The sequence below is a fragment of the Sinocyclocheilus grahami genome, unplaced genomic scaffold, assembly GCF_001515645.1.
Source record: "Sinocyclocheilus grahami isolate Dianchi unplaced genomic scaffold, SAMN03320097.WGS_v1.1 scaffold198.1, whole genome shotgun sequence".
Taxonomy (NCBI): domain Eukaryota; kingdom Metazoa; phylum Chordata; class Actinopteri; order Cypriniformes; family Cyprinidae; genus Sinocyclocheilus; species Sinocyclocheilus grahami.
Genome location: NW_015505377.1, coordinates 82736 through 98260, shown reverse-complemented (window position 1 = coordinate 98260; position 15525 = coordinate 82736). Strand labels below are relative to the sequence as shown.

The 15525-nt window shown below is 35.6% G+C and overlaps 1 protein-coding gene and 1 long non-coding RNA gene across 2 annotated transcripts in view; both read left to right on the top strand.

Moving 5' to 3' along the window:
• The first annotated feature begins 860 nt into the window (after nt 1–860).
• LOC107595158 (uncharacterized) lies at nt 861–3357 on the top strand. The gene is made up of 3 exons (XR_001610240.1): nt 861–927; nt 3101–3165; nt 3243–3357. It is a non-coding gene; the product is annotated as an uncharacterized lncRNA (long non-coding RNA).
• Nucleotides 3358–3458: 101 nt separating this feature from the next.
• The window catches only part of pdzd7b (PDZ domain containing 7b), a gene marked incomplete at its 5' end in the record, with an annotated part of 18227 nt that continues 6160 nt past the window's right edge, over nt 3459–15525 (top strand). The window contains 8 exons of the mRNA XM_016285536.1: nt 3459–3606; nt 5676–5827; nt 7008–7068; nt 8075–8449; nt 9532–9666; nt 11264–11376; nt 11457–11548; nt 11993–12012. Coding sequence (XP_016141022.1) covers nt 3459–3606; nt 5676–5827; nt 7008–7068; nt 8075–8449; nt 9532–9666; nt 11264–11376; nt 11457–11548; nt 11993–12012 — 1096 coding nt within the window. The remainder of the gene's footprint in view (nt 3607–5675; nt 5828–7007; nt 7069–8074; nt 8450–9531; nt 9667–11263; nt 11377–11456; nt 11549–11992; nt 12013–15525) is intronic.

The window sequence follows — 15525 nt, the reverse complement described above, 5'->3', positions numbered from 1 at the left end:
CTCTCTCTCTCTCTCTCTCACACACACACACACACACACACACACAAGATTGAATTGTAATTTTTTTTCTCTACTACACAACTCTGCGTTAATTTAAAATAATCAAATTATTGATGATACAAACATATGTAATGTTTTAAATACTGAAATGTCTTTATATTCCTCTTATTTTCTTTCATTCTTTGCACTTCAGTGCTCTGTTAAAGTGTAGATCATCATGTGCACGCTATGAAATAAACTGAATAAATCACTGTGGTGTGACAAACAAATAAGCTTACAAATATTAAATTAATTAAATGTCTAATTAATATTACATGTATATTAAATATATATATATACACACACTCTCACACACACACACACACACACACACACAAGATTGAATTGTAATTTTTTTTCTCTACTGCACAACTCTGCGTTAATTTAAAATAATCAAATTATTGATGATACAAACATATGTAATGTTTTAAATACTGAAATGTCTTTTTATATTCCTCTTATTTTCTTTCATTCTTTGCACTTCAGTGCTCTGTTAAAGTGTAGATCATCATGTGCACGCTATGAAATAAACGGAATAAATCACTGTGGTGTGACAAACAAATAAGCTTACAAATATTAAATTAATTAAATGTCTAATTAATATTACATGTATATTAAATATATATATATATTTTAATGTAAATATTTAATTAAATATTTAAACGTAAAAATAAAAAACAAATAAATATTTTAAAGTAGTCTCGCAGATGATATGAGACAATTTATAAATACAGGATCCGCCTCGTAGTGAAGATTGACAGGTGTGGCGTCCAATAGGAATCTCGCAAACTTCTCACTGCAGCCAATCAGAGAGCGGGTCACAGCAGAGGACGGTTAACAGAAAGTACGATGCGCAGCTCAGCATGGAAACAGCTACAGCTCACACAGGTAAAAGTTTCATCTGTCGGTGAAAGTGTCGATCAGAGAGTTCTATAACGGTATTTATTCACCTGTAGCGTCTCTCAGGTGTGATATTTCGTGACTGAAGCAGCACGGAGCGGATGACCCTAACTCCCGTTATTCGGAAATATAACGTAACGTTAACGTAAACGGCTCCGCTGCTTATCGCTGTGAGTGTGAACATATTACACACTCTTTGTATATCGACAGCTATTTTGAGATGTAAGTTAGGGGTTGTTTGTGCGGAAACAGCTACAGCTCACACAGGTAAAAGTTTCATCTGTCGGTGAAAGTGTCGATCAGAGAGTTCTATAACGGTATTTCTCCGGTGTGATATTTCGTGACTGAAGCAGCACGGAGCGGATGACCCTAACTCCCGTTATTCTGAAATATAACGTAACGTTAACGTAAACGGCTCCGCTGCTTATCGCTGTGAGTGTGAACATATTACACACTCTTTGTATATCGACAGCTATTTTGAGATGTAAGTTAGGGGTTGTTTGTGTTAGTTTGAGCGTCTGAGGCGCTGAATGAGGGATTACGTCACGCGCTACGTCAACATGACGTCACGAATCAACCAAAAATCACACAATTAATATTATTTACATCACCACAACACGAGTAATTACACGAGTAATAAAAGAGTCTGAAAGTAACAGTGAATTGCTTCGATCATCACAACTACAACAAGTACCGTAAAGACTATGTATTCTGATACTATACTGCTGTAATATATTTCATTTAATTTAAAACTGATTTTTAGGGTCACATTTTTCTAAGCATATACACACGCACACACACACACACACACACACACACACACACACACACACTCTCTCTCTCTCTCTCTCTCACACACACACACACACACACACACAATTTAATTTAAAACTGATTTTCAGGGTCACATTTTTCTAAGCGTATAAAACAAAGGTCAAATAGTTGAATCAATTAATTGAAACAATTATGACTTTTAATGGTACATCACATCCAATACAGTAATAGCTGTAACCACAACAATTGATCATAAGCTCTAATTCTGACTTTTCTATCTGTATTTTCATAATATATAATCCCAGTCTAATGAAGGCTTAGTGCTTCTGCAGACATCAGATATCTATAGTAGCTTGTTTCCGCCACGGGATAAAAACAATACATTTAAAAATGAGCCAAAAAAGAGGTTTAACTCAGACTGAGATGTCAAAAAATGATTAAATCCCCATGAGAAATATTCCACACTAATGCAATACAGAAAATGCAAAGTTAAGACAGGACCATTGAACAGCGGGACCATTTCCTGATGGTTTCACACCTAATTATTCAATTTTTTTGCAGTGAACATGTCTTTTCTTCTCCACCTGTCTTTTTCTGACCCCGCTGACCCACTGAGCATTTCACTGTCCAATGGTCCTGGCTTAACTTTGCATTTTCTGTATTGCATTAGTTCAGTAAAAGAAAACATGTCTAATAATATAAGGAGTTTTTCACTTCCAGCCGTCATGGACAATTATATATCAGTCATAAATGATTAAATACAAAATTAATAGTAGTTATTAAGATTGATGTGGTTTGGAATTGGTCAAATGTGCTTGGAAAACATATATGTGACCCTGCAGCACAAAAGCAGTGTTAAGTCGCTGGGGGATATTTGTAGCAATAGCCAACAATACATTGTATGGGTCACAATTATACATTTCTCTTTTATGCCAAAAATCATTAGGATATTAAGTAAAGATCATGTTCCATGAAGATATATTGTAAATGTCCTACCTAAAAAGTAATGTTTGATTAGTAATATGCATTGCTAAGAACTTCATTTGAACAACTTTAAAGATGATTTTCTCAATATTTTGATTTTTTTGCACCCTCAGATTCCAGTTTTCTAATATTGTCCGATCCTAACAAACCATACATCAATGTAAGATTATTTATTCAGCTTTCAGATGATGCATACATCTCAATTTAAAAAAATTGACCCTTATGACTGGTTTTGTACTCCAGGGTCACGTATCATCAGAATGTCAACGTGCCTAATAATTATGCATGCGATGTATATTTGAAACATCTGGGGCATTTTAGTGATTTTTTAGTAATATTTTCATCCTGTACCACCAGTGTTTTTGTGCGTTTTGATTGATGGATGTCTGTGTTTGTGTGGCAGTGAGCTTCTGGGATCAGCTCATCGTCTCGGACAGGACAGAGACTCACAGATGGAGGCTGAGACAGGTGAAGCAGGTGAAGCAGGTGGAGTGACTCTGAATGAAGCGCTGAGAGCTGAGCGCTGAGCGTGTGTCTGTCTGCAGGTGAGAGCGTGAGGCTGACGGTCATCAGGGGGGATGATGGTCAGCTGGGCTTCAGTGTGCGAGGAGGATCTGAACACGGAATTGGCGTCTTCATCAGCAGAGTGCAGAAAAACAGCGCCGCAGGTCAGAGTCTTCAGGGAGCTCTCTGTTGGAGGCTGAGACAGGTGAAGCAGGTGAAGCAGGTGGAGTGACTCTGAATGAAGCGCTGAGAGCTGAGCGCTGAGCGTGTGTCTGTCTGCAGGTGAGAGCGTGAGGCTGACGGTCATCAGGGGGGATGATGGTCAGCTGGGCTTCAGTGTGCGAGGAGGATCTGAACACGGACTCGGCGTCTTCATCAGCAGAGTGCAGAAAAACAGCGCCGCAGGTCAGAGTCTTCAGGGAGCTCCCTATGATAATATGAATATAAGTATAGACATATAAATACCTGTAAATATTTTCAAAATATATACTGTATGTGTGTGTATTTATATATACTTAATAAATATACACAGTACACACACATATATTATGCAAACAAAAACGTTTATTTTGGATGTTATTAATCGTGATTTATCGTTTGACAGCGCTATGGTGGAATTAATGTAAACACAATAAAAATTCAAAACAAGCATGCATTAAGACAGCTTTTACAAACCAATTGCATGTTTTATTAAAAGTGTGTAATCTATTAAATGCAATCTACAAATCATCGTAGTCCATGGACTACGGATGAAAAATAGCCTTTGGCTAATTCTGGTACATTTATAGAAATGTTTTATTAATATACAATGTCCCTGTTAACTAAACAGGGAAATAAAATAAATCAAATACCATTAAATATAAAGTGTCAGTATATAATATGTGTTTTATTTATTAATTTGTAGGGCTTGTTTAATTTGTTCCAGGGTTATTTTAGTAGCATTGAGATACTATTTTTATAATTTTTTTAAATATACTTTCTGTTTTCATTTTAATTTTAGTAATTTTGTTGTGTTTTTGTCTTTTTACGTCTGTACATTTTTCATTTTATTTATTTGTTTGTTTTAATTTAGTACATCAGAAACTAAATAAAAATGAGAAATGTTGCCTTGGCAACTAGCTAAAATAATATAATTTTTTTAATATATATTTTATTTTATTTCAGTTAAAGTACAATTTTAGTTAACTATATTAACCCTGGTCTGTTCTATGGAAGGTCTCTATTCAGGCCAATAAGAGACAATTAAGAACTACTACTTCTTTTTTTTATTATACAAATGTGCAATTAAAAGTGTCTAGATTATAAAACTGATCTGAGATCAGATTAATACCATATATACACTGGTTCATGGGTTCACAACATTAAACAACTCTGAACTTTATTGATTTTAATAATGACACTGTTGTCTTCAGTTATTTTCCTGTTTATTATTGTGAAGCTGCTTTGAAACATTCTGTATTGTATAAAGCACTACATGCAGTAAATAAGCGTGGCTTGTTGATATTGTTCTGTGCTAAAGAGGTTGTGTGTGTACACTGGTGTGTGTGTGTGTGTACGCTTATGTGTAAGTGTGTACACTGGTGTGTGTGTGTGTGTGTACACTGATGTGTGTGTGTGTACGCTGATGTGTGTGTATGTGTGTATGCTTATGTGTATGTGTGTACGCTGATGTGTGTGTGTACACTGATGTGTGTGTGTACGCTGATGTGTATGTGTGCACTGATGTGTGTGTGTGTGTGTGTGTATGCTTATGTGTATGTGTGTACGCTGATGTGTGTGTATGTGTGTACACTGATGTGTGTGTGTGTGTGTGTGTGTGTGTATGCTTATGTGTAAGTGTGTACCCTGATGTGTGTGTGTACACTGATGTGTGTGTGTACGCTGATGTGTATGTGTGCGCTGATGTGTGTGTGTGTGTGTGTGTATGCTTATGTGTAAGTGTGTACCCTGATGTGTGTGTGTACACTGATGTGTGTGTGTACGCTGATGTGTATGTGTGCGCTGATGTGTGTGTGTGTGTGTGTGTATGCTTATGTGTAAGTGTGTACCCTGATGTGTGTGTGTACACTGATGTGTGTGTGTACGCTGATGTGTATGTGTGCGCTGATGTGTGTGTGTGTGTGTGTGTATGCTTATGTGTATGTGTGTACGCTGATGTGTGTGTATGTGTGTACACTGATGTGTGTGTGTGTGTACACCGATGTGTGTGTGTGTGTACACTGATGTGTGTGTGTGTGTGTGTACACTTAACCAAACTATGTTACAGACTTTTCATTAAGACCCTAAAGAATCATATCAGCTTGTGGAAAATGGGCATCCGATGACCCCTTTAAACCTAAGCCCTAGAAACCACATCAGACCCAGTAGGCCACAATATAGGAATTAAAAAAAAAACTCAAGTTCTGATACAGTGTGAAAATGTGAAAGTGTTTCAATGTGAACTCAGCTCTAGTGTTGTGTGTGATTGGCTGTTTGCAGGCTGGATCCCGGGGGTCTGGCAGAACAGGGCGGAGTTAAGATGGGGGATCAGATCCTGTCGGCCAATGGCGTGAGCTTTGAGAACATCAACCATTACAGAGCAGTGGAAGTGCTGAAGAGTCAGCCTCATATCATCCTGACTATTAAAGTGAGTCTCACACACACACACACACACATGAGCACACACGCGCACACACACGCACACACACACACACACACACACACACCCACACACACGCGCACACACACACACAGCAGATGGCTGATGTGGCGCTCTGGTTTCTGTGTGTGTCAGGCTGTGCATTATTCACTCTGTTCCTGGATCAGGTTTTCCTGCAAACTCATTCACTCTTTGTGTCCATATTAAACACGCCACCTTTCCAAACATTCATGACCAGATAAACCGTTTGGAACAAATAAGGACATACTGCTATTTGTTAATACTTATTTTTTTGCCAGTACAGACAAAACAGTCAAGTTTGTCTAACACAGTTTTCCCCAAAAAATTATGAAAAGCTAGTAATTCATTAAATCATTAAAAATGTAAAATTAAACAATCATTTAAAAATAAAAATGGCCAATTAAGATGCTTACTAAAAATAAATGTTTTATATATTATATTTATTTGAAAATGTATTTATCTGCATGTCATGCGACCATTAATCAACATCAGAGAACCATAAACATACAAATGTGTTGGTTAATTTTTGAAATATGATATAAAAATATATAAATATAAATAATTTTAAAATCAAAACAATTAAAGGAAAACACTAAAATTAAACTTATTATAAAAATGTCAGATTAAAATAATTTTAAAATCAAAACAAAACAAAACAGAGATAAAATATTACAATTATTAAAATAATAAAAGATCAAATATTTTATGTTTAACTGCATGTGACTATTTACCATCGGAGAACCATGAACATGAATGTATTGTTAATTTATTGAAATATTAATTAAATGATAAGAATGTAATGTAAAAAACGAAACAAATAAAACACAAAAAATGAAACCACAAAACTGTTAAATTAAAATGAACAATTTTATAATAAAAACAATCCAAATAAAACACTTACTAAAAAAAGATTAAATATTTAATTTGTTTACCTGCACGTCATGTGGTCATTACCCGACATCAGAGAACTGTAAACATGTGAATTTGTTGATAAATATTTGAAATATTGACTTAAAATCTCAAGGGAACTTCTGAAAATATTTTAGGTTTTTGGCTGACAAAAAAGTTTAAAAAGATGACAAACAAAATGATGTTCTGCAGTGACAGACAGCTTGTGTATGAATGTGATAAGATGTTTTGTTCACAGGAAGCAGGCAGATATCCAGCCTACAAAGAAATGGTGACAGAACTCAGCTGGGTGAATAAAAGTGAGCTTCTTTTTACAATATAAAGTGTTCATCTCTAAGTAGGGGAGCGCGGGGCACAAAGTAACGCAGGGTTAGTTGTAACACGTGGTTTGAATATTTCCACACATGCTAGCATAACAAAATTCATGGTATTTACTAGTTGCCAAATCAACACTATATAGAGAAAAAAGTGAAGCCAAAATTCAAAAATCTTTTGAAGATATCGCTGAACATTTATTCTACCATAGTAAACGTACATTTCTGGCTTAAGTACATTTTTCATCTCAGTTTTTAGTATTTATTTAAAATGAGGCAAATCTGCTATTATTTTAAATCTCCAATCTGTTATTTATCAGTTTAGATCGTTTTTTAATGCTTCGCTAACTGGCAGAAGACACTAACCAGTTTTAAATTCCAGTTGCGCAGATTCTATGACATTATCGATGTAATTTACACTATTTACTTTAATGAATCGTAATGAGAAACCACGAGAAACGGGTGAATAAAGACTCTGACAGACAATGTTTAATGTTCAGAAATTATTATTTTTATGTAAAGCATTTTTGCTGGTTTCTGTGGGCCGTCCCAAGCATGGTTGCAATGTGTTCATTGTCAAACTCCAAAATCAGAGTATTTTTAATTCTTAAAAAACGCCATTATTTTATTTGAAAAAGTTAATCGTTTTATTTTATTGACAAAATATTTTATTTTGTCTTGTATGTTTTTTTCATTAGATCAGATAAGGTTTTAGGCTGCCATATGGTCATGTTACAACGTGCCCCTCAGATGTTACAATGTACCCCACCTACGGGGCATGTTGTCACATTTCACTTCCATTTTTTGAGGGTAAAATGTATGCACTGTAATTATGAAACAAAGCGACGTATTTGTAATAGACAAGTGTGAAATTACTGTGGATAAAAAAAATTATACTCTGAACCCCATGTAGAGTTACACAAACTGAGAAAGTCAAAAAGTGTTACATTGTGCCCTGCTCTCCCCTACACCGACCTTTGACCTCTTCCAGCGGGCAGCGGAACCGTCTATTCATCCTCACAAGGGTCGGAGTCTCGCTCATCCACCTCCTCTCTGTCCTCCGGGACACCCCTCGGCTCTGTGAGCAGACTCTCTCAAGCGACTCTGCCCTTAGGAGCCAAAATGTCCGACGTCTGCGGCTCCACTGAGGCCCAGTTTCGTCCAGATTCCACTGATAGTGACAGTCGGTCAGAGCAGCTGCGGACGGTGAGCCGAGGACCCACAGAACTGCTGCAGGACTCTGTGATCCGGAGCGAAGGAGAGTTAGGAGAGAGAAGAAGGGAAGGCAGGAAAACATCTCTGCTCATGGCTCTCAGCCGACCGAGTCCTCCGATACGCCGAACTCAAAGTCATGTGACTGTGTCAGGTGGGGTTTTGTGGTATTTTAAGATCAAATGCAGCCACATACGATGAAATGTAAAAAAATATTCGGGCAAAATTTCAGACCTCATCCAATAATCTAAAGCTTTCTTACTTTTGACATGAAACAGAGAGACTCAGATTTCAAATTCTGTCAAGTTTATCACTAAGTTCAAGCACTAAATGTGGTTTTGATGCTGTTGTGAACCGATCATCTCTTCTTCTTTACTACTAGTTATAGCAGCAAATAAACATGAATGAACATTAGAAGAAACAGAATAACTTACTCGCTGTAGTGAACCGATCATCTCTTTTTCTTTACTACTAGTTATAGCAGCAAATAAACATGAATGAACATTAGAAGATACAGAACAACTTACTAAAATTAATCTTGTCTCATGTAATCGATCAATCAGTGTTTAAAATGTGGAAAGACATCAGTAAAACAGCTTGAGATCAATAATGCCACGTTTACCTCAGAAAACACATTCAATGACCATAAACTTAATAGTCAGCTAGAAAAAATATATATACACTATATTACATAGTTATATTTTTACTGAACCTATTGTCTTCATTATTTAACATAAGTTTCATTAAATCTGTCACAAAATGTTTTTATTACAGACACCGTTTAAATGTTTACATTTCAGCGAAGAATTTAAGTGGAAACATAATTATATGTTGCCTTATGTCTATTTACATTTTTTATATTCAACTAATTTGTGTTTGATATTAAATCAATTTGATTAATCAGTTGGTTATTAAATAAACTTTATTTTTGGTTTTCAGGTTTTTCATTTACACTTTCATTTTAATTTAACTTTAATTTCCGTTTCAGTAAAAAAATAATTTTGTCATATTTTGCTATACCGTTTGAAAATGGTAAATAAATTTGTGAAGAAATTCTATTTCCAATTTTTTTTTTATACACAAACCTGCAAACTGGCACTTTAATTTTTGAAGTGCAAATACCTCCGTATGTAACATTTGTCAGCAATCCACTTTTAACAGAACAAGTGGCTGCCTGATTTCATGCCCTTTTAAACCACCGATAATGCAAACGCTTTGTTTCTCCTGTTTTCACAGAAGAGGAAAAGAAACAGAAGAGGAAGCAGACAGAAAGAGGAGAAGAGGGAAGCAGTCCGCTGCAGCGCTCCAAAACGTTCTTCAGTCTGTTTCGAAAGCGAGATTCCTCAAGATCACGCTCAGAGAGCAGTCTGGGTAATATTACACATCATGTTCGGTTACCAAAATCTGAAACAGCACTGCATGTGTCCTTCATGCAGAAAACATTCATTGCATTGAAATGCATTGAAAACAAAGTAAAAAATTAGATAAATGCTCATTATAAATATATTTAATTTTAATTCAATACTAAAAATATTCCTAAACAAATATGTTTTATATATATATATATATATATATTAGGGCTGGGCAAGTGTACGCGTTATTATCGCGTTAACGCATTAATTGATTAACGCGACAATTATATTATTGCGCATTAACGCAGTTTTTTATTATTATGAAAGTCCGTTGCTCACTGGCTCTGAATACACATACAGACAAACCTTGGGTCTAGGGGTGGGCGATATATGGAAAAAATATCATATCACGATTTTTTTTTTTTTTTTTAAATATCACGATTTTTTTCATGATTCTTTGTCATGTTGGTTTTACTATTTTGCAAGTTGTCTGAGCATTACAGCCAAACTAATTTCCCTGTTATAAAGACAAAGCCTTTCAAGGTAACAAAAAAAAAAAGAATGGCAGATATTTAAGCCAAAGTGGGCGAAGATAAAAGTCTTTGTCATTATTTTATCTTTGTTCTTAAAATTCTTTGTATTAAAGTTCTTCAGTCATGAGCAGTGAGGGTTTTGTTGTTTTATTAACATTAAAGCAATATTTCACCCAAAAATAAAACTTCTGTCATCTGTCTGTCAATTCTGTCATAGTGTTTTATTTGTATACCATCATTCATCAAGTTGTTTTAAACCTGAATGAGTTTCTTTCTTCTGCTGAAAATAAATGCTATTTTAAAGAACCTGGAAAACCAAACAGCTGCTGGTCCACATTGGCTTACATAGTATTTTTTCCTGCTATCAAATTCAATGTGGACCAGCTACTGTTTGGTTTCCCACATTCTACAAAATATCTTTTTTTGTGTTCAGCACAAGAAAGATGTTAATACAGGCTTGGGACTAACCTGGAAAACCAAACAGCTGCTGGTCCACATTGGCTTACATAGTATTTTTTCCTGCTATCAAATTCAATGTGGACCAGCTACTGTTTGGTTTCCCACATTCTACAAAAGATATTTTTTTGTGTTCAGCACAAGAAAGATGTTAATACAGGCTTGGGACAACATGTAAATAATGACAGAAAATACATTCTATGGTGAACTATCCCTTTAATGACAGTCGGCTGCATGTTTAGTACTGTCCCTTTAAGAGCTGCACGCATCCGCTTTTCTGTTTACTTTCATTTTAGACATAACCAACTGAGTCTATATGTAAACCTTGTGTGTTTTGCCAGTATTAGCGCAAAATATAACTTAGTTCAGTGATCAGATGCTGTTTGACAGGCTTTTTAGTGCGGTCGCTTCAGGTGTATGCGCTCAGAATAAGCGCATGTCGGAACAGTGCGTGAATGAAATGTTTTAACAGGCAAGGCTCTAAAGCACATGCAAATAATGCACTTTTGCAATTGCGAATAAGTGCAGTGTCCCGTGAGAGTAACTCTACCGCTGAGTTAACACTGAAGTGAATGCATGTATAAAGATAAGCTTTAAAGCATAAGACACATCTGAATGTTTCTACAGGCAGGTATGATGCTGGTTTATCTGAGCGGGATGCTTTAAAACAGGTGCGAGCAATGGCCGTCAGATTGCTGGAGGATGAAGATGTGGTGATGCTCATGGAAATCTGTGAGCGGGTAAGAGATTCAACCTGATGATCTCACGTGATTAAAGGGTTTCTTTGTCCAGAGACCAAACTCATGTGCTGTTCTTACAGTATTTAGCAGAGCGAGGGCTGCCGACGCTCGTGCATCCGCTACTGGCCGTCCTAAACACGCCAGAGAAGCTCCTTCTGCTCCGAGAGATCAGGTGAGAGGAAACAATGACGTATAAACAAACACAAGCCTCGTAGCAGCTGAATAAGAGAGGAGAACTGATGCTTTTGCAAGTAGGGTTAGGTATCGTTTGAATTTGATCGATTCCGATTCTTTTCGATTCCCAGTTTCAATTCCAATGTGATTAAATAATATCAAACATTTATCCTGTGTCTCTTTTTTGCAAACCATTTATTGAATCTGGATAAATTTAGTTTTTTTTTTTTTCTTCCCCCAATGGAAGTTGTGGTTCTCTCATGATTCTGAAGAAAAAACATTAGACAACTAAACAAAATCACTTGTAATTTATGAATGAATGATTAAATGAATCAGCATTCTTGAACGAATCTCTTGTATGATTCAAAGACAGATACATTTTAACAGCCCCTTTTCGCCACCTACTAGTGTAACAATGTAATCCATAAATCTTCATTTGAAGTGTACAATTACTTTCAAAAGGTGATTTGCTCTATTTTAATTGCTACCCGTACGCATCAGAGTTTATATCCGAACTATAAACTTTTATCCCAGCACTTCTGTGATTTGAATGTTTGTAACAGAAATAATGATACTGTGTGGCTGAAGAGACTGTGAAGCTGTTTCATTCATGACAGACAGCTGATCTCTTTAGGTCAACGCAGCGTGAACGCAGATTTAAATGTTCAAATCACACTGGTTTGATCGTACGCTGCACGGACGAACCACGTGATCACAACATTGATCGCACACGCCAAAGGTTGAGGAATGAAACGGACGAATCATTGTAATTTAAGAATAGAATCACGTTGGTGTTTGAATCGTGTTCGCGATCTTTAACGATCTATTAAATTAAAGAGCTTTGTCATGTTGGTGGTGACAATGTTCTTGCAGCATGTTTAGCTATCACAGATATTATACTGAGCTTTTTTGGCTTCTGATCGCAAATGTAGCCAAACTTTGGAGAGCGCTTAGATTAGCGAGCAAAGTCCTGACAGATCGCTAGATCCGGTCCTCGCAGATGAAGAAAAAAAAGCGCATAGGAATCGATAGGCGGAATTGAAATTTTAATTTGACTACACGCATCCGATTCCTGACCTTGAGTATCCGATTCTGGAATCGGAATCGATTTTCGGTTCCCAACCCTATTTGCAAGTCACAACACCATTTTCAACTAAACACGGAAAACATTTTGGGGTCCTGAAAGCATTTTGGGGTCCTGAAAACGCAACCTTTTGAAAACGTGTTTCAAAGTTTAAAGCAGTACGGTTATCATCTCATCTCATAGTGTTTCTTTACAAAGAGACATCATAAACTACTGGCCTGGCGTGCATAATACAGAACTTTTAGTCATGTTCGGGGATCATTTTGACACGTTTTGATCAGTTTGACCCTCATTTTCAAGCAGTTGCACAGATACAAAGAAAACATTATTTTTTGTATTTTGTAATGTCAGATTCTCCACTACCCTTGAAGGGTGTTTACATTTATGCATTTGGCAGATGCTTTTATCTGAAGAAATTTACACTGCATTGATAGTGTACTTTTTTGGCGTAAAATTGTCTGGTAATCAAAGTGATTTTGTTGGTGCGAATGCCATGCATGTATTGTTTGAGCCTCAGGAAAGTACGCAGAATCGAAGTGATTTTCCACACCTTTTCTGTTTTAAATGTTAAAATAGTTACAGTACTGTTAATAAAATTGACAGTTTGTGAAAAAAATATGGAAAATAGTTTTTAAAAAATCATATGTTCCATGTTTTTTTTTTTAATGTGTGAGAACTATTAATGTTAAAAATGTACTGTTTTAACCTGGTTTTTGGTGAATTATATTGAATTCAATTAGGGTCAGTTTGACCCGCACCATAAAGATCAAACGCAGATTTTTAACATAATACAAGAGTTTTAAAGTCAAAAATGTTCATTGACCGTATTTTTGATTAGCAAGGTTGCATTCGGTTTCGAAAATCTCGTAAATCTTTTAAATCCCTTTTGTTTGGGACATACGTCCATTAACGGGCTAATTGGTTCTGGTTGGGCTGATTAGTGAAGGCAGGTGTTCAGGGTTAATGAGAGCCTTTAAAAACTCTCAGCTTGCGGAGCACTGGTTCAACAGAAAAACTGAGAGCTTGAGTGTGAATTAATGTTGTGTGCTTACGTGTTAAAGGAATGAGTGTTGATTAATCAAGTCAACTAAGAAATAAGTGTGGGAAAATGAGAAGAAAGAGCATTAGGAAAAAGAGTTAAGTGCAACAAATCTCAGCACAGACCTGCAAGACTCAATATAGAGATGAACCGTAAAATCTGAATGTAGACCAAGACGAGAGCTGGTACCAATCATGACTCAAAAGTGTGAATGTGTGACGACAGAACCGTTTGCACTTCAGAGATTTTGAACATTTAAGAAAGAAGTGAGAACAGCCAATGCAGGATTGCACTGGACATTTATCATACGTGACCCTGGTGTTCGCGATCTTTCATAAGGGTCAATTTTTTAAAATTGAGATGTATGCATTGTCTGAAAGCTGGATAAATAAGCTTTCCATTGATGTATGGTTTGTTAGAATAGGACAATATTTGGCTGAGATACAACTATTAGAAAATCTGGAATCTGAGGGTGCAAAAAACTCTAAATATTGAGAAAATCATCTTTAAAGTTGTTCAAATGAAGTTCTTAGCAATGCATATTACTAATCAAACATTAAGTTTTGATATATTTACGGTAGGAGATTTACAAAATATCTTCATGGAACATGATCTTTACTTAATATCCTAATGATTTTTGGCATAAAAGAGAAATGTATAATTTTGACCCATACAATGTATTGTTGGCTATTGCTACAAATATCCCCCAGCGACTCAACACTGCTTTTGTGCTGCAGGGACACATATTTTCAGAGCACATTATTCATAAGTGTTTCAGTTGTTTTGCAAAATGATTCACTGTTTTGAAGTGCTTTTAACATGATACTTCGATGACATCTGCTGGTCAAAATGGTGTAAATGCAATAAATTCAGTCCAAAGACCTTTTATAAACCAAATGCAAATTACATATCATTAATTACGGAGTGTCTGTATAACTTGTGTTCTTTTATTAATTTGCCTTGGCTAATACGCATGTTTGTCATTAAAACTGAATCTGCTTTACGATCACTTAAAACCACATTAAACCAGTAGCGAACCGTGACTCTTGAGCCTAAGCCCTCGTCGGGGGAAAAACTACCAGCCTATCCTCTTCTAAAAGTCATCTTTGACAATTCCACCTCTGAAACAAGAGGCTATCCAGCCTTAAGGCGGTCGCACACCGGACCGCATCAAAACAGCACAGCGAGAGTGACTGATATTACCAAAATAAAACTGCTAAATTTAAGTCGAATGCAAATCCTCATTACCAATATCTGCACTTCAGCAGGCAAAGCGTACAGACACTCCCTCCCATCACACAAAAAATTGTATTAATCAAAAAGCATGTCTAATTAGTTAAAATCATGAAACTTAAAAAATTAAACATCAATTTATTAAAAGTTTAACAAAAATTACATGTTTAGGGCCCTATGAAATGTTTTATTTTTCCAACCTTATGTTTTATTGTTACCAAATTCTGATTTGGCATGTCTAATTATTTGAAAGCATAAAAACAAGTTTAATTTATTCTTACAATAGCCTTATGATTTTTTTTGCTTAGAAATTCTGTGAGTATTCACTTTTTTATTTTTATTTTTATTTTATTTTTATTTTTTTAGGAATAAAATGTATTTAATCTATCTTTTAAGTAATAAATTAAACAGAAATTTTTTTGGAAAATAAAGGGGATTTAATATTACAATTAAAACATTAAAGAAATATTGTATGATTATTCCTTAATAATAAGGTTTTAATAATTTTAGTAGCAGCCTATTACGTACATTCTACTGAACAATTTCTGCCGCAATGCCTTTAAGTTAAACCGAACTTTTATTTTGACGGGTTGCCGTGAATACCTTTACATTCCTGTGT